At 39.2% G+C, this 22,815-nt stretch overlaps 1 protein-coding gene across 8 annotated transcripts in view; it reads left to right on the top strand.

The window, feature by feature from the left end:
- CLIP1 (CAP-Gly domain containing linker protein 1) overlaps window positions 1–22,815 on the top strand; it is a 124,316-nt gene that overhangs the window by 41,348 nt on the left and 60,153 nt on the right. For 6 of the 8 annotated variants that reach the window (XM_087423351.1, XM_087423348.1, XM_087423350.1 and 3 more), the window contains 6 exons: window positions 9,211–9,335; window positions 10,877–11,099; window positions 15,027–15,224; window positions 15,843–15,946; window positions 18,055–18,115; window positions 22,490–22,594. In XM_087423351.1, coding sequence (XP_087279477.1) covers window positions 9,211–9,335; window positions 10,877–11,099; window positions 15,027–15,224; window positions 15,843–15,946; window positions 18,055–18,115; window positions 22,490–22,594 — 816 coding nt within the window. The remainder of the gene's footprint in view (window positions 1–9,210; window positions 9,336–10,876; window positions 11,100–15,026; window positions 15,225–15,842; window positions 15,947–18,054; window positions 18,116–22,489; window positions 22,595–22,815) is intronic. The other 2 variants (XM_087423353.1, XM_087423355.1) reach the window with 1 other exon arrangement.

The following is a 22,815-nucleotide window of genomic DNA, read 5'->3' as shown; positions in this document are numbered from 1 at the left end:
GAAGTTACAAGAGTATCTTACAATCACAGTATTCTAGAGCTGGAAAGGATCTTTTGAGATCAATAAACGCTGTTTTTTGTTTAGAATACTGAAGCCCAGAGAAGAAATGTGATTTGCCTCAGGCCACATGGCTATGTATACGTATATGTATACATATATCACTGTGTTTTCTTGTTCCCAGTTTCTGTTTTTTCTGCTTTAACATGCTGCCCTGTTTAATAGAAATCTTTGATTTAGAAATTTAAGACACTTTTACTTCAAAATTTTATTAAGGAGATAAGATTTAGAAATCTAAAATATTTGATTTGGAATTTTCCTAATTAAAGAAAAATTCTGTTGATTACCAGAATCCTAAGGGAACTAAGATCATGATCCTTGTTGTGTGAGGATTGGTTTAGAATTTTCCCAGTCCCACCCACAGTGCCCTCATGGTTCCAGCCATGCTGAACGAGTACAGAGAGGGCAGAGTTCAGCCTGCTTTCTCCATATGCCTCGCCCTATATAACTTCACTTCTTCCTCTCATGGCAGGAAGAGGAGGAAAGGGGGTTTCTGTGTTAGGTATGATGTTTAGCCAGTGATTTCTATAAGATCCAAAGACGGGAGCTCCTGAGATATGACTGTGTCAGGTACTCATGTCTTGAGGGAAGGCATTCAGGCTTGGAGAGGCTACCCCTTGTCATCTCTCCCCCTACCTTATGCTCCTAGTCACCAGTGGGATGAATCAGGTGTACTGTGAGCTGTGCTGATTTTGGTAACATCTGGACACTCGAGGAGGGTCAGTCAGAGTTGCTTATAACAAACACAGTTGCGTCCTTCCTGTCTCTCTCTGTGTCCCCATTTGTCCTCGTCAATATTCTATGGATCTTACTAGTTGAAGATTGCTTTATTCTGTCCTATGTGGTGAGCTGCTTTGGGTTGATGCTGTGGTTCACTTGACTTTCAGAGACATACCTCTTTCCAGACTGGGACTCCCTGGGGTAACTAATCACTCTGAATATTTTTGAGATGGTCTTGCTGCATTTTGGGTATATTTGTCATTTCAAGGATGTGATGTCAGGTTCTTGAGAAACTTGACTGACTTCCAGCTGTTCTGTTTCGACATGGTTGTCTCCATGTCTGGGACTGTATGCTGTATGCTGAATTCTTAGCTTATGACCGTATATGAGGAGATTTTTCAGCCTTTTTAAAGTGACAAGCCTCATCTTTCTATAAGCTGCTCCCAGGGCTCTTACACTAAGAATCTTATAGTGTAAATCTATAGGTCTGGATACTGCGAAAGGGGAAAAAATCTTCCTGATAATTAAAAAATACCTTTATGCATAAGATTTATTTTGCTTGTGTTTGAACGTTAAATAACTACAGTTCATCTAGTATGTATTTTTTTGTGTCTTTCTTCATTTGTTCAACATTATGTTTGTGAGAGTTCTCTATGACATGTAAATTTAAAACACACACATAGTGGGGTCATATTATATGTATACCATTTCACAGTATACTTTGGTAGATTTGCGGCATTTCTGTGCTAGTAAATACAACTATCCATTTACAATAATAAGCTGCTGTTTGGTATCACACTATTTGGAATTACTGTACCTAATCTGATTGTAGACATTTAGATTGCTTCTGTCTTTTTCTCTAGAAATGAAATTTCTGAGTCAAAGTATATATAAACATTTAAAATTGTAATAGATACTGCCAAATTAAAATGCAAAAAGTTGGGCCAGCCCCGTGGCCTAGTGGTTAAGTTTGGTGCGCTCTGCTTCAGTAGCCCATGATCCGTTCCTGGGCGTGGACCTACACCACTCATCAGCGGCCATGCTGTGGCGGTGACCCACATACAAAATAGAAGAAGATTGGCATAGATGTTAGCTCTGGGCAAATCTTCAGGAAAACAAAAAGAAATCCAAAAAGCCATTTTATGTTCCCACAAACAGTGTTCAAGTATGCTCTTTCTAATGATTTGATTTCTTTTATTTTTTCTCAGTCCTCTTAGCAGTGACTTAGAACCCCCAAACCTAGGAGTCTGGTTGTGATATTGCACTTATATTGGGCATTTGTTCATCATCTACTTTGGGGGGGGTGGTTCTTGGACTCATTGAGTTGGGGGTCGTGCTCTGAGGAGGCCATTCTTTACCATGGCCTCTCCTTACCCTGATTGCTGAAACAGTAGTTATTACAAGAAGGATCTGTCATTTTGTATGGTCCAAACCTGAGAAGACTCCAGATGTTCACATTAGGTTAAAAACTTTCTGGAGACCTTGGCTGAATGTTGAGATCTTTTCCGGCACAATAGATTTCACTTAGCCTAATTGCTTCGCAATGGAGGATTGCTGCAGATTTGAATTATTTTTTCTGATTTTAGTTTTGATTTTTTTCATTTTCAGTTTCCAGAAGCCTTAAGTCTTACTCAACATAACCTTATAGGATTGCTGGGAGGGAAATGCAGAGAACCTTGCACTACTGATGGGAAGCTGGGTTTGGGAGCTTCCTCCTATTTGTGCACACCCAGATTCAGTAGAGTCAGATCTTAGCGGTTCATAGTGGATGTCGATGCTCCTTTTCCTGCTCATTGCTTTCAGTTGTGAGAGGGTAGAATAATGCTTTTCCCATGTCTACTTTTGAGGTGTGGGAATGCATAAAATTATCCGTCGGCCCATCGGATTTCATGTCTTTGGCTTCACTTTCCATCTTCCTCCAGTCCTGTGGTCCTGCACTGCCATGAATTAGGCCATCATGACCTTTACCTGGACTTCCAGACTGCTCTCCATGCTGCTGTCGTTGCCTCTCTTCATTTCTGTTCTTCACACAGTTACAGAGTGATGCATTTAAAATGTACATCTGATTATGCTGTTCCCCTGCGTAAAACCCTCGGTGGTGCCCTGTCTGCCTATACCAGTGGTTTTGTTTTCACACTGCTTGGAGAGTTCTCTACAGGGCTCAGTAACTGGGCACTGGCTGATTAATGTGAAATTAGGGTTCATTTTGCAAACCTAAGCCGGTATCTTAACCCCAAAGGTATCAAAGCTGGTATCCTTCCAGCCTTGGGAACTGTGTGGAGGCTCCTGGGGCTTGGGAGTTTCTGGGTTGAGGAGGCAGCTCACTCTGTCCTGCTTTGGGACTTGGGGAGAGGAAAGTTGGACCACTGCCTAGGGCTGAGTCTGTTGAAATGCCTGTTACTAGATCACATCTTCTAACTTTTAATACTGCATTTGTGAATTCTTTAAACATAATTAAAAAAATATCTTGAGCTTAAGACTCTTTGTAGCTTATGATTTTCTATAGGTTAGAAAAGCAAACTTCGCTAATATCATTTTGGTCAAGTGGGGTGCTTTTTGATCTTAGTGCCATATAAGAAACTGACTCTGGTGATTAAATGTTCTGCACTTTATCAACCACAGGGCTAGTAGGTGTAGATTTTTCTTGGTTTTGTATTAAATGTTTAAACAGTTGAAATATATTTTTTAAAAATGAAATATTTGTGGAACTCTGGAAATATATTTGCCTAAACTGCCTAGTTTGAAAACCATGACTATAGAATATACTGAGTTTTGTTTGCTTTTTTATTTCATTGATGTTTTCAGGAGTTTGGGCAAAGAATCTTTTGACTAGAGGTTACAGAGATAGAAAAATGTAGAAATCTCCTTTGTAGCTTCTCAGGGATTGATAATGGATTTATTTGACTTCTTCCTACTTCCTAGATAACCTTTTCCAGGAGACATTTATTTAATATACATACACAGTATGGTTAGCTATTATATTTTGGCTCATTTCTTGTGGTAGTACTCTAGAAATACTGTGAGTAATATGGTGAAATATTCACAAATTAATCTTGTGGTTGGGCATACTAGTATTCCATACATCTTTGTCTTTTATTCTAGGAAATAAATAAATAAAAGACAGGCATGCTGTGTGACACCCAGGTGACATTTCAGTTTTCAGCATTGCCAGCCTTTAGGGAATCCCGTTCTTGCTGCCTTAACGTACATCCATTACCCCTCATCTTTTATTTTAAGCTAAATGTATCTTTAACTGCTATCTATTTCATTTTTAAACAGCTTTATGGATATATAATTTATGCCTCCATTGTAAGTGTACAATTCAATGATTTTTAATCAGTGTATAGAGTTATTAGAGTAATAAGTGTATAGAGTCACTACAGTCCAGTTTTAGAATATTTCCATTACCCCAAAAACTTTCCTCATGACCCTTGCAAGTCATTTTCCACTCCCACTTCCAGCCCTGGGCAATCACTGGTCTGCTTTCGGTCTGTATAGATTTGCCTTTCCTAGACGTTTCTTATAAATGCCATTATGTAATATGTAGTTTTTTGATGTCTGGTTTCTTTCACTTAGCGTAATGTTTTATGGTTTATCATGTTGTAGTTCATTGCTTTTTATGACTGAATATATTCCATTTTCTGGACATACCACGTCTTATTTATCCACTCACCTATTTATTTAGTTTTATTAATTTAAAAGTTTTTTAAAGGAATTCATGCTCATAATTTAAAATGTCAAATTTTTGGTGCTTACAGTCTTATATTAAGCAATTCTGTGCCCACTCTCTGAGGTAACAAGTTAATCTTCTCCCTTTTTTTTTTTTTTTCCTGTTTCTTGTTATTCTTGGGGTACTGGATCCTGAAGGAGTTAATATGCTTTTAGAAGGAAAGATTAGTTTCAAGAGTTAAAGTGCAAGTTAAGCATAACTTTTTTACCTTTTAACCAGTGTCTTCATAATTATGTCATCTTTTGTTTACCTGTTTGTTCTAGGGAGAGTTAGAGTTATAAGAGAATATCTGTTATACGTCATCTGCTCTTGTCATACTAGTTTTTTTAGGAGAATTTACTTACCACCATATGTTATAGATTGGGAGACTCTGAATCATGTCATAAAGAAGCCACCTCACAAAATGGTGTTGCTCACAAAATTCCTGTGAAACAATCCCTCGTTATCACTCATTGGACATTTTATGGCTTTATAAACCAAGGCACAGTGAGATTAAATGGCTTATTTGGGACTTGATAATGAATAGATGGGAGAGTTCAGTGAGGGTTAAATGTTTCCTGTTTCTGGACCCATTCATTAGCCCAGCAGAATTTATCAGTGTTCTTATTTTTCACAAGCGTTTACAAGAAGGTTATATGTCTTTCTTCCCACAGCATTTTTTGGAAAGCTCTAAAAGTACTTATCACTTTTTACTGGAATTATTTGAATTTCTTTCTCCATCAGTGGCCAACACTGTGTTCTGTTTATCTTTATATCCTTAAGGACCCAAGCACTCAAGAAATATATATTGAATGAATGAATGAGGACTTAAAAACCTGAGATTTGCTAAAGCATGAACATAGCTAGGTTTTCCTTTAGTTGAGTTTCTAGTTTAGATTAACTTCTTTTTTTTTTTTAAAGATTTTATTTATTTATTTATTTTCCCCCCAAAGCCCCAGTAGATAGTTGCATGTCATAGCTGCACATCCTTCTAGCTGCTGTATGTGGGACGCGGCCCCAGCGTGGCCAGAGAAGCAGTGCGTCGGTGCACGCCCGGGATCCGAACCCAGGCCGCCAGCAGTGGAGCGCGCACACTTAACCGCTAAGCCATGGGGTCGGCCCTAGATTAACTTCTAATTTTGACTTAGGTTGACCACAGTGTTAGGGGTTATATACTCATTTTCTGAGACCAAAGAGAATGAATGGTAGTTATTTGTGTTTGCCATGGGAATCTGTGTTTTTGGTTCAATGTTGAAAATTTTTTCTTTCATAACCTTGATATCTACCCCAAAACATCGATTTGAAAATTGTGGCTTATACTTATTATGAATGCACATACTGGGATTCTCTGGAACACATGAGAAGTAAAACCTAACTTTATAAAATCATGTTTAAATGCTTAGAAAAAAATTTGACTGTAAAATGTTTAAGCAGAAAAGCATTTGAGTGATTTTAGGACTTCACGTGACTTGCTTTCTCTGTTGAAGATATTTTTAATAATTACTAATGATCTTTAGAGGGAAAAGGAAAGCATATTGTCTGTGCAAGAATTCCAAGTTTGGTGGGAGGAAAAGAAAAAGAAAACTGCCCATTCTTGGAACTAGTAATCACCTTTTTCAAACAAACTTTGTGGCATCGTATTTTATTTTCAGGGTAAATGTATATTATATTACCTGCATTTAGAGAAACAGTGGCTAATCTGTTATTTGTGGTAATTTTTTATAAAGCTTCTGATCTGAATGAAGCCTGTGGTTTGCTTGGAGAATTTATTGACCACAGCCTGTTAGACGCCTCTTGAAAAACAATTGTCACGACAGTAATTTAGACTCACCCCCAAAGAATTCAACAGATTATCTGAAGAGATTGCATCATCTTTAACCAATGTGCTGTGTTCTGCTCATAGGATTTGGTTAGACTGCTGCTCTGAATGCTGTGGTGCAGGAGGATGGAGAAAACTGCACCAATTTTATATAGATGACTATTTGTAGATTCTATGAATACCAATAAGAGTGTTAAAAAGTCAAATGTGCCAGATCTAGAACTAGTCCTCTCATTACTGTGGGCAAACTAGCTGCTAACATACGTGGACTCTTACACTGTCAGATGCTGCGCTAAGCAATTTTATGTGGATTATTTTATTTAATCCTCACAGAAGTCCTATAATTATTCCCATTTTACTTATGAGGAAATAGATTTAGAAATAGATTTAGAAATTAAGCAACATGGCTAACTAATAGACAGAGCTGGCATGTGAATTTGTCTGACTTGAGAGCCCATGCTCTGTGTTAGTGTATTTCTTCCTTCGCTCGCTTCTGAGACATCAAATTCAGCCTCAGCCATGGTATCTTTTTCCTTTAGTTGGTTTCCATGGAAAAGGGGCCTTTTCTTTGTAGGTCTCAACGGAGGTCACCTTTCATTTATGCAGCAAATCTGTGTCGAGTGCCTACTCTGCTCTGCTGGGCGTTTGCGTGTTGAAGTGCTGGACACAACAGAGTTCCTGCTGTGGAGTTTTCTCCAACCTCCAACTCTGTCTTTCCTCAGTGACGCCTGTCATGACACCAGGACGTTTCTGGAATGTGTTGGCACTGCCTGCCCTCTGTCACCTTTCACGTGCCCTCCCTGTTTAGAGTACCTTAAACTGTTAACTCCTTTAGTTCCTTAAATCGGTTTCACAAAAAGTTTCTCTTTCAGACAAAATGTAGATAGCTTTGAGGCTTGAACATTTTCCATCTTCAACAAAGAGTGAAAGCTGGGAAAAAGTTGTATCATCCCAAATTCATGGAAAGCTGTATTCAGAGAAAAATTAGAAACAAATACCTTTAGTATCAAAAAGCAAGACAAAAAATAAATTTAGTATTGGTTTTAAAAAATTAGGAAGGCAAGAACAATAAACCGAAAGGAAGTAGGAAAAAGGAAATAGTAAAGATAAAAAGTGAATTACATAAAATAGAGAACATCAGAAACAAAAGGAGAAAAACCTAAAAACTAGTTCCTTGTAAACATCAGTAAAATTAATTACATTCCAAAGGTAATCTAAGTTTAACACAATCCCGTTGTACTTTTTTTAGAATTAGCCAAAATGATTTTTAAATTTATTGAACCGATAAACCTACTTAACCTAAATGTCTATCAGTAGCAGCTGATTTAATAAACTGTATGCATTCATACAGTGGAGTGATATGCAGTTGTAAACACAAAGAAGGAAGCTCTCCATGTCTTGATGTGGAACAAAGCGAGGTGCAGAATAGTGCATGAAGTACACTGGGTTTAGTGTAAAAATAACAGGGAGGAATAAAAAGGCAAATTAACATTTGCTTTTATACCCATAGAGAAATGCTGGGGGGCAGGATACGCTGTAAATCAATAATAGTAGTTACACCTGTGATGGTGGGAGTAGGGCAGATAGGGGACAAGAGTTTAATAAGGGAGACTCTTGCTTCAATACATATTTATATTTAAAATTTTTTGAACCATGAGAATGTATTGGCTATTCAAGAAATAATTTAAATTCATTATGTATAAAGTTTTTTTTTTAAATCAATAAGAAAAAGGGAAACATCCCAAATGAAAAATGAGTAAGGTGCACATCATGATACATCTGTACTGTGGAATACTAAACAGCCAGCAGTGACTGTCTCTGGGTGTTGAGAATACAGGTATTACATTTATTTTTTGCTTGTAATGTTCTTAATTTCCTGCAGTGTTCACCTCTTTTAAAATTGGGAATTAAAAAAAAAGAAATTAAAAAAAAAAGAAGCTTAGAACAAAGTAAGAAAATCGAAGAATATTCCAAAGAAGAGTAGGAAGGGAAACCAGCAGTAGCAAATATGGTAGAGATTGTGAAGTTGCAGTAATTGAAATGCTGTGGCAGTAGCACAGAGACTGAACTTTGAACCTGTAGAAAGACTCAGACACATCTGTGTGTTCTCATGTGCACATGAGAGAGAATCTGATATAATGAGTATTTGAAATAGAAGAATTATGGCAAAAGAAGGAATAATTAATAAATGCTGGTGGGATAATTGTAGAAATAATTAATGTTTAGCTATTATATCAAACAATAGCTGGGACAAAGAGTCAAAACATTTAAAAAGATTCACAGCTTTGAACAGTTCATGTAAATAAAATGTGAAGAACAGTAATTTTAATAGTTGTGAAGTAATGGAGAGCTTCACAGTGGAAAATAAAAATATTTTAAAGAATTTACATTTTCAAGCAGTTGAAGAGGCCAAAAGTAAATATGTGTGTAGATGTGTGAATATTTGTCCTTGATATGTATGTGTTATTGCTTCCTTTACATGAGAAAATAAACGCAGCAATTATTACAGTGTGGGGATTATGGATGAATTTTGTGTTCCTTTAATGATGTAGGGGTTTTATTTTTGTAGCAAATATTTATTTTGAAGCAAGAAAATCCCTCTGGAGCAATAAAGTATTTTTCTAAGGAAGGAAATAATTAATTTGGACAGTCTTAATTACTACAAATTACATAGGCTATTTCATTATTGGACTATATCAGGTATCGAATCACTCTGGTAATAGAAATCACCCAGGTAAAGTTTGCCAATCTTTGGAGAGAACTCTTTAGAGAGTTAAACAGAAGGTAGAGAGAAGAGCTGCTGATAGAAATGATGGAGCACAGTACTTAATTATTGGTTGCAGCTGCAAAGGATTAAGCTATGGAATTATGTTCATCTCTTCATTTTCACATTCTCTTCCTCCAGGTTGGTGGCACTAAGGCTGGTGTAGTCCGGTTTCTTGGGGAGACAGACTTTGCCAAGGGGGAATGGTGTGGTGTGGAATTAGATGAGCCTCTTGGGAAGAATGACGGGGCTGTTGCTGGAACCAGGTTTGTTTGGAATTGGAAACTTGTCTCCCTCTTGCATGTAGAGGTGCTCAAGCAGATCTCACCAATTGTGTGTAATAGAATGGAAATAAGTGTTTTGAAGAGCTGTACTTCTATTTCCTAAGACTCATCTACTGATTTTTTTTTTCCCCCTAGAACTGGAGTTGCTCTGTTGACTGTCTCTTTTAGTAATATGTGGAACATGTCTGAATAGATTCTGAATAAGCATTCAGTTTCTTTAAGACTATTATTATTGGTTTTTTAGAGCAGTTTTAGGTTCACAGCAAATTGAGAGGAAGGTACAGAGAATTCCCATATACCCCCTGCTCCACACATGCACAGCCTCCACCACTAGCAACATCCTGCACCCTATGGTACATTTGTTACAACGGATGAAGCTACACTGACATACCATAATCAGCCGAAGTCTGTAGTTTATATTAGAGTTCACACTTGATAATGTACATTCTGTGGCTTTAGATAAATGTATAATGATATGTATCTACCGTTATAGTATCATATATATTATTTTCAATTTATTTTTCAAAATAGAAAGGAAATATTATGTTATCCTTTTGGCTTCTCTCCTTTTTGATAGCAGTCAACCTCTGAATGCGTTTCTGGGTGTTATGGGTGGGGAAGTGAAGAGAAGGAAGCTACCTTTGTTAGGAAAAGAACATAAAATGTGTCCTCATATCTGATGACAAGAATTCTGTCCTGTGGCAAGAGAAGATGCAGCAGGCAGACCTCTTCCAGTGTGGGGATAACCCCGTGCTCACCTCCCAGAGACAGGATGGATGGAAGTTAAATAATACAAATGAATGCAAGAGAAATTTCCCATATTTTCTTTTCAAAATGTTTTGAAGACCTGGGCACAGGTGTGGTATATGATGCATTATCAGTAGTAGTATAAAGTGTTGTAGTTAACGTTTTACTTATAAAACATATCCAAATTCATTATAAGCATATGGGCTTTATCTACCAAATAAAATACAATAATAATGCCTTGAGGAGATAAAAATCTCTTAGTGCTGCAATGATTATGAAGCCATCCTTCTTGATATTAAGACGTAATTCTCTAGAGTCGTATGATCTCCAGTGTCAGTCTGATAGCTGACATTACTGGTTGATATTTCTCCACCTTTACTTTAGTGAATCTGCCAGAGTTAGGTGCTTGTTTGATTTCTTTTTCCCTTCAGCATAGTTTTATGTGGGATCACTATATTGCTGAACTCTCCTTTGCTGTGTGTTTATCAGATGGTAGTAGAAAGATTTATTCCTTTTGCGTAGAACCTTAGTAACAGATGAGTAATTCTGTCTCTAAGTATCATATTGTTATTTATTAGCATGTTTTCTAAAACATTATTGAAGTTATTTATTAGCCTAGATACATGTAAATGCTGCACACTGGGTATCACCCCAGCTTATTGGTAGAATTCACAGCAAACCAGTTATGAGTTATGAATTAGGAGAGCTTTTTGGTTATAGTTGTGATTTCTTATAATTAAGTTTTCTGTTGCTCTTCTTGTTGTTGTTCTCTAAAGGTATTTTCAATGTCAACCCAAATATGGCTTGTTTGCTCCTGTCCACAAAGTGACCAAGATTGGCTTCCCTTCCACTACACCAGCCAAAGCCAAGGCCGCTGCCGTGAGGCGAGTGATGGCAACCACACCTGCCAGCCTGAAGCGCAGCCCTTCTGCCTCCTCTCTCAGCTCCATGAGCTCAGTGGCCTCCTCCGTGAGCAGCAAGCCCAGTCGGACGGGATTAGTAAGCCTCCCTGTTCTTACTGCATGATAAATGCCGCTGTCAGTGCACCTGCTTTGCTTTAAGAAATGCTAAGTCTTTCCTTGCCCTTGTACTAAATGTGGGTTGTAGCCTGTGAAGTCCTTACAAGTTTCACGAAATAAAACTCCAGCAAGAATACAAGTTTTGAAATAAAAAGCTGTTTTTTTTGGGGTGAGGAAGATTAGCCCTGAGCTAACATCCGTTGCCAATCCTCCTCTTTTTGCTGAGCAAGATTGGCCCTGGGCTGACACCTGTGCCCACCTTCCTCTACTTTATATGTGTGAGGACTGCCACAGCATGGCTTGGCAAGCGTTGCGTAGGTCCATGCCTGGGATCTGAACCTGTGAGCCCTGGGCCACTGGAGCAGAGCACGCAAACTTAAGCACTACGCCACCAGGCCAGCCCCGAAATGAAGAGTTTTTACAGCCCTTTTTAGATTCTTAAGGCTTTACGTTGTACCAGTTCTTGGTGAGTCTGTAGTAACCACTGCGTCATCTAACATATGGGATGATTTCTTTTCTCTGAAATTATTTTGGGCACAAGAATGACAGGAAGATTGGAGGGATCCTTTTCCTCAAGGATATAGGTCTCTTTATCTTTGGCTTCAGACAATTTCAGGAACTAGAATATTTTGAGCAAAGGCATGTTCTCAGAATTCTATTATTATGTGAATATGGTCTAACCCACTGAAAGCAGTTAATGTGTGGAGTGTTCCTGCCTTGGGCCGGAGGACGCAGAGCAGAACTTCTAGCACTTGAAAGGATGCTAGGAAAAGCCATGTTTTGTTTCGCCTCCTTTCTTCATCTCATCCTCCCACTCCCTCTTCCTCTCCCATTTACATCAGTAAAAATAGAATCATCAGGATTAAAATAAAATAGGCAGCGCCTCATTCTGTGGGTTAATGTGGTGTTTTATTAGAGTCAAGGCAGTGACTTTTTGGCTTCATCCCCTGCCCTTAAGTTTATTTACTTGAAGTGAGGCAAATACCATTTAAATTTTAAATGGCAGCATAAGATTGTACTCCAAACTGAACTCGAGATCTCTGCATTATGATGGTGAACTACAGACAGGAGTTAGAACATTAAGTGGTGTGATGGGAGTGAGGCCACTGGCCCTTGGTCTCCTTTTGCCTTCCCTTCTGTGATCGTCAGGCAGGAAAGGAAAGGCAGAGGAATCTTTCCTTAAAGTGGGGGTAGTGCTCCTCTGCCAGCTGGCTGGACTTTCTTCCTTTTATGTTCAGGTAAAATAAATACCTGTTTGGACTTCTTTATTTTGTGTATGGAAAGAAAGTCTGCATCTTCAACAGAAAAATGACAAATGGACTTTTATGACAAAAGCTTGACAAGAACCATGAAATGGAGATGAAGAAAGCCCTCCATTTGCACAAATCCTTGTTGAGAGTGGGCCGGCAAACTCTGATATGGACATTGACTCCTTTGCTAATCCTGGACAGTTCCACCAAGTGTCTACTCTGGATTGGGAATTCTTTCTTGAGTAATTTATATTACATTGTAATTAAAAGTGTCCATTTCTTCAGAAAATAACCAGTCTCTCCCTGCTTCCCCCAACCTCTCCTCTTACTTTGCAGACCAGTTCTGATTCCTCTTAGCTCACCTCCTTCAGTGAAGAAAACTGACAAAAGAGAAATGTCTCCTTGCCTTGTAAAACAGCTTACTTTTGAATATCTTTGTATAGGGTGATTATTGTTTCTAATTAAAAAATCACCATAAAAGAATATGCCAAGAGTATAGAATAGTTGAAAGTGTGACTTCCTGGAAATATATCTCAGCAATATAATCCCATTCATGTATATAAAAAAGTCTAAAGATTATTTAATGCAAAATGATCTTCTGAAAGTATTGAGCACAGAGGTGCCCAAACTTTATGGTTTCATAGCACCTTTAGTGTCTCAGTTATTTTTTCATGGTGCCCCTAGGCCAAAAGAAATAGCTAACAGTTTTGTTTATTAAGTAATTACATCCAAACAACTTAATATTTCTGTCCTAACAATTTAGTAGCTGTTCACAAAAAATGATACTCATTAATTGAAAGAAAAAATAATATTTTTTATTCATTCTTAACCATAATTACTATTAGGTTGTATGCTCCTGTTGGGGGCTGCACATCTTGTTAAACCTGGGAATCTTAGTGAACACCGCCACTCTCATTTCCTGTGCCGCATTGAATTTTGCACAGTACTGGCTTTTTGTCATGACAGTAGCCAAAACCTAGCTTTGGAAAGACATGACGTTACCGAAAGGAATGTAGTACAATCTAAGGTTGAAACTGAGTTGCCTCAAGCTAGTAGTTTGCATGGTGTCCAACAGATGTCGCTGTGTTTCCCTTGAAATTTTAAAATATCCCACAGTGCCCTGTGACTTTACTGCAGTGCTCTCTGCTCAGGGTTTGGGAACCTCAGACTTAGTGTATTCAGGAAGAAATGTTAGTATGAGAAAGTATAATTGAACCATATAATGAAATTGGAAATCAAGGTTAGGTGGTTAAAAGAGAGACTAGGAATCCCTCCTCATATGTTTAAGTAATTCAAGAAAGTTCACTAAATAGAAACAACAGAGGACCATTTGGGTTTGACTGGATTCCTTTACTCTCATAGTTATCAGGTTGCCTCACTGTTAATTGATGACAGATCCTCACTCGTAGTCTGCATCCTGGACAAGGGCTCAGGTAGACTGATGAAGAGAAGAGCATTCAAGCAGCAAATGAGGCTTTGATTGCAGAAGATGAAGTGGAGGCTGCTTGATCTAGAGCCAGCCATCGCTAAGGAAATGGCCTTGGACAAACGCTTACCAAGGGAGGAGGCCTTTTCTTGACTACCTCCCAGCCTCTGGAGCCTAGCTTGGAAGAATATTATTCAACTTGCCCAAATTACCTGTTAACACTTAATGGGAGGTTCTTTTCTCTGTGTTTTTACATAATGGTTAGCCTCAAGGTGGAGGAGTCGGGTACGTGAAACAGCAAAGATTAACAGATGACAGAACAAGCTTCTTTCTGTCCCTTTCTCCCCAACTCGTCTCTTTCTGCCCCTGCTTCTCTTTTTCCTCCCGCTGCCCTTTCCGTTCCCCTTTTCTTCTCCCTGTCCCTCTACTTTTCTGTCTCCACAAATCTCTTTCCCCTCTTTTTTCTCCCTCCTGTGTCCTTTTTCTTCCTTTCTCTTACGTGTGTACTTGGCCGTGCATGCACACTCACCCACTCACACACACTTTTGAAGGCAGGTCGAGTTTTCCTCTTCACCTTATCTTTATAAATCTCTCTGGTGATGGGGATTCAGGTCCTTAAGGCTGGATTCCTGGGTCAGATCTCCTCTGCCTTCGTTTTAAAAGAAGGGTGAAGAAAATCCTGACAAAGATCCAACTATTTAATCAATTAAAGGAAGGTTTGTGACTCTAGGGGTGATTTCTTGGTTACATAATGGTATTTAGAAGCTTAAGAAGTTGAAAAAAGTCTCAGCCTCAAAACTAAGGATCAAAAGATTGGCCAAAATGTCATAACAAGAAGATAACTATTAATGAAGTTCAGGCTCAAATGGAGTGTAGAGAAACTTGTTAAATGGGTTCTGTGGAATTTTCCTAGATTCTTACAAGGCCCTGTCAACTGAGTTCAGGGTACCTTTGATTTGAGCCACTTATTCTCCTTCTAAACATCTTCCTGATTGTTCCTTGACCTCTTTACATTGATGTGTTCTTTGTGAAATTTACAAGCAGGAGGCACATGCTGTGTTGTTCTCTTGATGAAAAGCCTTTCCTAATAATTGACAAGCCTGCGAGCCGGGGCTGCACTTTTGCTTTGCTGAGGAGACGCCCACCATGCATGCATTGCTGCATCTAACGCACACCTCCTTGCATCCCTGATAGCATCATCGCCCTTCACTTCTTTAACTTTCCTTTGCAGTTGACTGAAACCTCCTCCCGTTACGCCAGGAAGATCTCCGGCACCACCGCCCTCCAGGAGGCCCTGAAGGAGAAGCAGCAGCACATTGAGCAGCTGCTGGCTGAACGGGATCTAGAGAGGGCGGAGGTGGCCAAGGCCACGAGCCACGTGGGGGAAATAGAGCAGGAGCTAGCTCTGGCCCGGGACGGACATGACCAGGTGAAGTCTGGTGCTGACCTTCTCGCAGAGACGGTGATGGGTTCTAAGCTAATCTTGTTGCGGAGCTGTTGATGGTTTCTAACTTGAGGGAGGAGGCCGAATGGATTACCTGGTGCTTGGAGCTGGGGAGCTAGTCTTGAGAGTACTAGAAATGAGTATAAATGTCTTTGCTGGGCTGTTTGAAAGCAGTGACCTGGGGTACCAGTTTGCATCATCGTAAAGATGAAGTTTTGATTTTCTTGAGTCTACCTTGCGTTTTGGTCTTTCCGTCCAGGTCTTTTGGCCTGTATATGTTAGGAGAGCTTGTTTACTAGGACTTGACCAGCCATTAAAACTCCTGTTTTATAGATTATCCTTTGTATGAGTTTCAGCTTCAAAAAAGATGAGAATTTAATATTGCCCTCTATTGCTTTAATGGTGTGGTTTTGCATCATCTAGCTTCCAGGAATGCTGCTGAGAATAACCTATTAAAGATCTTAGAAAGCATTTTAACGTGAAAAGGTTTTAGAGTAATGCCAACCTATGATGATACCACTTAGCCATAGCTCTTTGGAGGCGTCCTTGAGCCTGTATGTGGGTCAGGAAGAGGCCACTCACTGACATCCTTGCCTTCCCCAGCATGTCCTGGAATTGGAGGCGAAGATGGACCAGCTGCGAACAATGGTGGAAGCTGCTGACAGAGAGAAGGTGGAGCTTCTCAACCAACTTGAAGAGGAGAAAAGGTGATCCCAGACTGTCCCCTGGTGCAAGCATGGCCTTTTCCTTTTAAACGACCTTAGGCAAAATGTGTACCATTAACAACCTTATTGCTGCCAACCCTTAGAACCAGAGGAATGACTGTGTGTTCAGTGGAAATTGATCTCTTCATATTGTATGAGGAGGGTTTGCTTTGATTTGACTTTTTTCGAGAACTTTGGAATCATCTAAACATGGCCTGATTAATTTAACAAATATTTATTGAGCCCCCTGTGTGCAAGCATCCTCTTGAGGATAGGCTTAGTCAGGGTTGTGGAGTGAATTCACACCCACCTTCCACCTGGAGCCGTTCCTGGTGAGAGGATATTCCAGGTCCAAGTTCCCTAGTGTTTATGAAACACATTCCATGCATCTAATGAAATTGTATGATGCCTGGTGAGGGATATAAGGTCCCTGTTCTTAAGAAACTCAGTACCTTATTAGGAAAACAAAACTCTCACGTGAAGCAGTTAGAGGATTATCCAGGTCACGATGAAAGCAAGTGCTAGATTGTGTGAGACAGTTTGGTTCTTATAAAAGGTTTTTTGAGGCCATGAACAAACAAGATCTCTGAAGAAACCATTTGAACATTTCTGGGTTGTGGGACGTTTGTCCTCTGTTGCATTTAGTGCCATCTTCTGTCATGTCTGATAGCGACTTCATTCAGTAGTTATTAGTATAACTGTGAGCTCAGGACAGTCATAAGTGCTGCTTTGGTGAGGGGATACAGTGGAGGTGTGACAAGAGTCTCTTAACAAGGAAATTACTTTCTCACTGGAGAGAGAAACGCCATACATAGGAAATTCTCCTCGCATCTTAAATATGGCTACAAGTAAAAAAGAGACAGCAGCAGACCCTCCTAGGCCCCTCTCAATGCCAAGGCATCAGTACCATTGGCTTCTGTTCCAAAACTGGCTCTTGCTGTACTGACCTCTGGGCCGTAGACATGTCCCCCCGGCTCCGCAATAAGCATGAGGGCTTTAACCTATGGTCATATATATATATATAACTGAGGATATTTTTTTATTCCTAATTTTGCTAGAAATGCTAGTGAGTTTGAAAGATTTTTGTTTTTTTCATGTAGGTTATGAACTTTGTCCACCTTTTCTTCCCTCTCTTACACCCAATTTTGTAAAGATTCATATCGAGGATGTCACCCAGATTTTATAAATCTTCAGACCATCAATGTTCTTTGACTTTGGGGATGGCATTGATTGAAACCCACACCCAATATCAGATATTTTAAAATGTGAAAAAACGTGCATTTTATTTTATTTTATAAGGAAGATTGGCCCTGAGCCAACATCTGTTGCCAATCTTCCTCCTTTTTTCCTTTTTTCTCCCGAAAGCCCCAGTAGATAGTTGTATGTCATAGTTGCACATCCTTCTAGTTGCTCTATGTGGGATGCCGCCTCAGCATGGCTTGATGACTGGTGTGTAGGTCCCTGGGCTGCCGAAGCAGAGTGCGCAAACCCAGCTGCTATGCCACCGGGCCAGCCGCTAAAATGTGCATTTTAGAAGCAAAGAAATAGGATCCTCGATTGCTTCTCCTCCAAATTGTTCACAACCTTACTCTCCCAGTCTTGGAACAGGTCCTAGTATTGTCCTGGGAATCTCTGCATGGGTAGCCTGCTAACCTCACCCTAAAATACCTGACATGGGGTGTGTTTTCTGGGAGAGATGTGTTTTCTGTGCCACTTTCCCCTATGTTCTGTTATTGGATGATAGAAATTATAGATTTGTATTCTCAAACGTATTTCTGTGGTAATCAGACCTTTTCCCTGTAGGCTGATCTTGTCTTGATTAGATCCATTCTGGTGGTTGTGACCAAGGGAACCAGTTGATTTTTCTCAACTGTTATACCTCATGCCTCCTGGAATCAGTATCTGGAGAGAACCTTGGAGTTTCCTGAGTAGAGCTCTTAGATTTATAAACCAGAGGCCTAAAGATACATTTCTTTATTTTCTATGTCTCTAAGGCATTTCTTTCCACCATTATCTGCTAAATTCACCAGGGTATTGATTATAGATTTTTATTTTATTTTTTGGTAAGGCAGATTTTACTTCAAGTGCTTTGTTTCGATTTTGTTCCACAGGAAGGTTGAGGACCTTCAATTCCGGGTTGAGGAAGAATCAATTACTAAAGGCGATCTTGAGGTAAAACCCCTCCAGCTCTCCTAAAGCTTTTATGGGTACCAGTATTCAGAACTATGAATGAAAGCATTGTGCCAGCTGATACGTGTGGCCAGAACAGGCAGCAGAGGGAATGGCAGGAATGCCAGCCTCTGGCCAGGCTGGGCTGTGGGCGTGTCTTATGGCTGAGGTGATGGAGCCAGTTCTCGAGCCTGTGGCTATGCTGTCCCAACTCCTGTGGCCGAGTAAAATTTTCACTACTCTTTTCTTTGCTTCAAAATTCAAAACCATGAATTGGAGTTAAATCATAAATCTGGCAGTGTGTCCTAAGGAAGACTCTGTATGTTCCTCTGATGATCAGAAATTGCATTTTAAAGAGCATTTTTTATTTCATCATAATAGTCCAAAACAAAGCTTTTTGCTTTGTCTCAGCTTTGCTTTTCAGTTAAGCTGGAAAAATTCTTCATAACCTTATAAAAGTAATAAATATATGTTCTAGCAGTTGATTTTTATAAAAGTAATTTATCAGAGCAAAAATCGAGAGCAATTTGTATTTCAACTTCTCTTACTTCCACAGCATATTTTAAATTCATAGAGATTTTCCTTTAGCATCAGGTTTCTCATCTTTTAACAATTGTTCATATTAGTTTTTTAGACACCAGAATTAAATGGTTTTGATGCTTTTTAAGACACTGCTAGATATATGACATGTAAATTAATAACTTTTTCCAACTTTGCAGATTTTTGGTTCTTTGTAATATTTTAGTGAAAATTGTACTTGTTTGTGAAGTTCTCAGAATATACATTTTTGCTACCATTAAAATCTTAGAGGCTGTTGACTGCTCATACCATTCTTAAATTTCAGAGACCCTTCCAAACAGGAACTCTAATTTCTTTGCAAATAAATATATCTTTACAGTCAACAAAGAGTAAGGGAAACATTTTCTGAAGTTCTAGTTTTATAAGGCCCAGAATTTAATGGATTATTAATAATTTAATAGATAGCGTCTTCATTCGTTTCATATATAGTCACATTCCTTTAGTTGACTTTTGTGTTGTTCTTATCCATTTAAAAACACCCCAAAGTCTCATATCATCATCTAATTCATATGAAGTATAGCCTGTGGTGTTTTGGGGAGGGCAAGTTAAATTATTTACAGCAGCACTAGACTAGTGTAGTCTGTCTGGTAAACTTACTTGAAATTAATCAAAGTTATTTTGAAACCCTAACACATATTGAAACTTTAGTTAAATATCTCTTTTGTTGTTAATTTTTTTATTTTTTTACTGATAGCAAAAGAGCCAGATTTCTGAAGATGCTGAGAATGTAAGAGGGCACTTAACTGTGTGGATATTTCCCTTAACACAGATTGATTACAGATTAAAATGCTTATTGATATACTCAAATACTAACTGCATAATCTGACCTTGAGACATCGACCTTAATATTTCTGTGCATGTGGCTTTCAAAGCAGTTACATTTGTATCCTGAAGAAATTGTATGTAATGACTGAGCTCTATAAATCCATTTATTTAACACACAGACAAATGTTTGCTTTATAAAAAATTTTGCCAGAAAAGAAAAAAAAAAATTTTATCTGGGGGCCTGGCTACCTTCACTTAATTCATAATGGATTAATAGAATTCTTTCGAAAGAGATGATAGGTGACCGCAACATAAAAATTATTAGATGGAGTTACAGAAATTCTGTGGGAAAGTTTCTTATTTTATTCCCACAAGAGTGTAAGGGACTTGGGAGCCCCAGACTGATTGCCTTTTGTGTGCGCTCCCCCTGCTGGCTGATGCCTGCCAGTGCAGCTGACAAGAAATTCAAACTTCACTTTGTTGCTGCGGTCTTTTCCCTAGTTTGTGAAACTAGAGGCAAGCATTCTTCAGAGATAACACTGTTTTAAATTTATTATTATTGAAGTGAGATTTTTCTAGTGGCAGTGCTACTAGACATGTGGGTATTTTTCTTTTCCTTCCTCCTTCTGGTTAAGATCAAACACCCAATTCAGATCTTACCAAACTGGCCTTGAGACCATGGCTTCCCCGTGCACCCTGCCAGCTGTGATGCCAATTGAAAGGCCCTAAAAACTTTTTACTTTGATTTACCACCACAAGAGAACAAAATTTAAACAAAGAACTGTTCTTCCTACCACCTCCTGGCAACTGAACTAGACAACTCAAGACTTAACTTTAAAAAAAAAGCCTCCGTTCTGAAGGTTTCCTTTTTGTGAAGCTACTTCAGTGCTCTGGGTCTCCTCTCTCCTTCTCAAACAGGCTCCGCTGCTGCTGGTGTCAGTCTGCATGGGGTCTCCCTCCGCCTCTCTCGTGCGCTTCTCCAGAGCCTTTGCTTTCCCTCTCAGCGCCCTGTCTCAGGACTTTTCTCCTGGGATACTCTGCCTTCTTTAAGAAAGGAATAATTTAAAAGGAGGGTTGTCCGTTCTGTGTAACATTTTTACTCCATACCGTGGCATGGAAGTGGGTCACTAGTTCCCTTGCGGATGATTGATCGCATGCTCTGTGGAGTCCCGGATCATCTGTAGGCACAACCCCGAAAGGAGGTGTTGCTGCGGTCGTCTGGAAGATCTCGGAATGGGGAGAAGATCACATTCAATGGATATTTGCTTTTTATCTGAAAGTGGTGATCTTTCACCCAGAGGACACTGAACTCAGTGTCAAGAGGTGAAGAAAGGTTCTGTTGCCTTTGTTTTTTCCTGTTAGTTTTGGATTTCACTTTTTGAGGCTGTGACCCCAATTATGTAGATCTGGATTAGATTATTTTCTTGTAAAAGCAGAGAAATTGAACAACTTCTGTCTAAGGCACATATGGACCAACGAGACTATCCAGACAGTTAGTTACATAGAATTTAAATTTTATTTCATTATTTTTGTTGTGTAAAGAGTTGAAGCTGGTGAGAATTTTTTAAAAATTTTCTGTTCACCTTTTAAGTATTCCATGATTGTTTATACCTGGTTCACAAGCAAAGTGACCTCTTGACTACATTGAAATCCCCACAGTATCACTGGAGTGAGTAAAGATGTTTATAATGTAGAACATTCCACCTTCTATTTAAGCTCTGCACGACTTTCTTTACTTTAGAGTTTATTGTCATTTTCTCATTGCCCGTAATTGTTTAAACTAATAGATCTGACCAGTTAGAACCATAAAATATTTAAATTAATGCGAGTAACTAAAACTGCTGGGAGCAGCTCAGTCAATAGGTCTTATCAGTTGATTATGTTGATAACCTCTTGGATAGGACAGGTGAGTGGGGAAAGAGGTACATTCAGACTGATATCTGGATTATTTCAAATTGATAAAGATTCTCCTGCACTAAAACTTGTTAGAAACAGATTGCCTTCTGGGTTCTCCATCAGGTTATGTCTGAGTAAGTGATGATGAGGAGTCTCACTTTAGGATCTTACAGCAATTTTGCCTGGAGTTCCAACTCATGCCTTTGTGTTGAATCACCATTTCTTACCTCTGAGCTAATAAGAACTACTTCATCTTAGGATCAAGATAATGAACCCTCACCAGTTCTAGCTGAACTTTTCTCCTGCTCTGAGTCTCAGAGATGGAGGCTGTCGAGCATAATTATTATTGAATGTTCTCTTTGTGAATTTGATTCCCCCCCTCCCTTTTTTTCCCCTGGTGACAAATAGCCTTTGGAAAATGCACTGTGGGAGGGAAATTAGAGCTTTAGTGGTTCTTCGCCTGTCAGTTGTGAGAATTTTGCTTAGCATCTCAGTGTCTTCTTGCTTATGTCAGCAAAGGGCATTGGTGTGATTTCCTTAGCTCTTGTTTCTGGAGTCCTTTCATTAGGTTTAATACTTGACCCTTCTTCACATCAAACTGTATGCCCAAGTGCAAGGATCTGCTCTAGGGACTCATTGAACACTTAGAAGATTTATGATGTTACCTTTTCCTTATGTAGATGATAGCGAGGATCATTTTGAGGGTCGATGTACTTTTTAAAGTAACCGAGTCAGTTACATACACATTATTGTCAAATAGCTGTTGTGGGGAGGGGGGAAAATGATAGTTTAGAGGAATATTAACTATTCTAATTTGTGCTGATAAACTTCACTTATCAATATACTTATATTTGGCTGCATGCATCTGACACTTTTCATCTTGCCTCATATGTTTTTCGTTTTTGCATTCTCATCAGACTAGCTCATGTCCCCTGCCCACCTCATCCTTCCATAGCATTCATCCTCACTCCCAGCCTCCTCATCTCAGTTCCGTCCTCTTCCCTTCTCCATTACCCTTTTTGTTCCTCCTTTGGCAGAAGGTACTGGTGGCTCAGCCTGCATGCCGCTCTCTCTCCTCTTATGCTGGCATGTCATGGTGGCACTGTTGTGTCTCTTCCTCTTCCTTTTTACTAACAGACGCAGACCAAACTGGAGCATGCCCGCATTAAGGAGCTTGAACAGAGCCTGCTCTTTGAAAAGACCAAAGCTGACAAACTCCAGAGGGAGTTAGAAGACACTAGGGTAATGGTTTTCACTATTTCATGAAGCAGACCCATGTATGTGAGTGGTGGACACTTTGGGTGACATGCCTTGCACTTGGCCTAAGCCTTGACCCAGTGGTTCAACCTAAGTTTGGTCTTAGTACTGTTCAGGTGTTCGTGAGCTTAGACTGATGGGTAGGCACAGGTGTTTTATATCAAATCTTTTGTCAAAGGTAAAGATTTATTCCTTTGGTTAACTCA

Source organism: Ceratotherium simum, chromosome 35 (genome assembly GCF_057802395.1).
Source record: "Ceratotherium simum simum isolate JZ-2026a chromosome 35, ASM5780239v1, whole genome shotgun sequence".
NCBI lineage: Eukaryota > Metazoa > Chordata > Mammalia > Perissodactyla > Rhinocerotidae > Ceratotherium > Ceratotherium simum.
The sequence above is the reverse complement of the archived record's forward strand: the minus strand, read 5'-3'. Positions and strand labels throughout refer to the sequence as shown.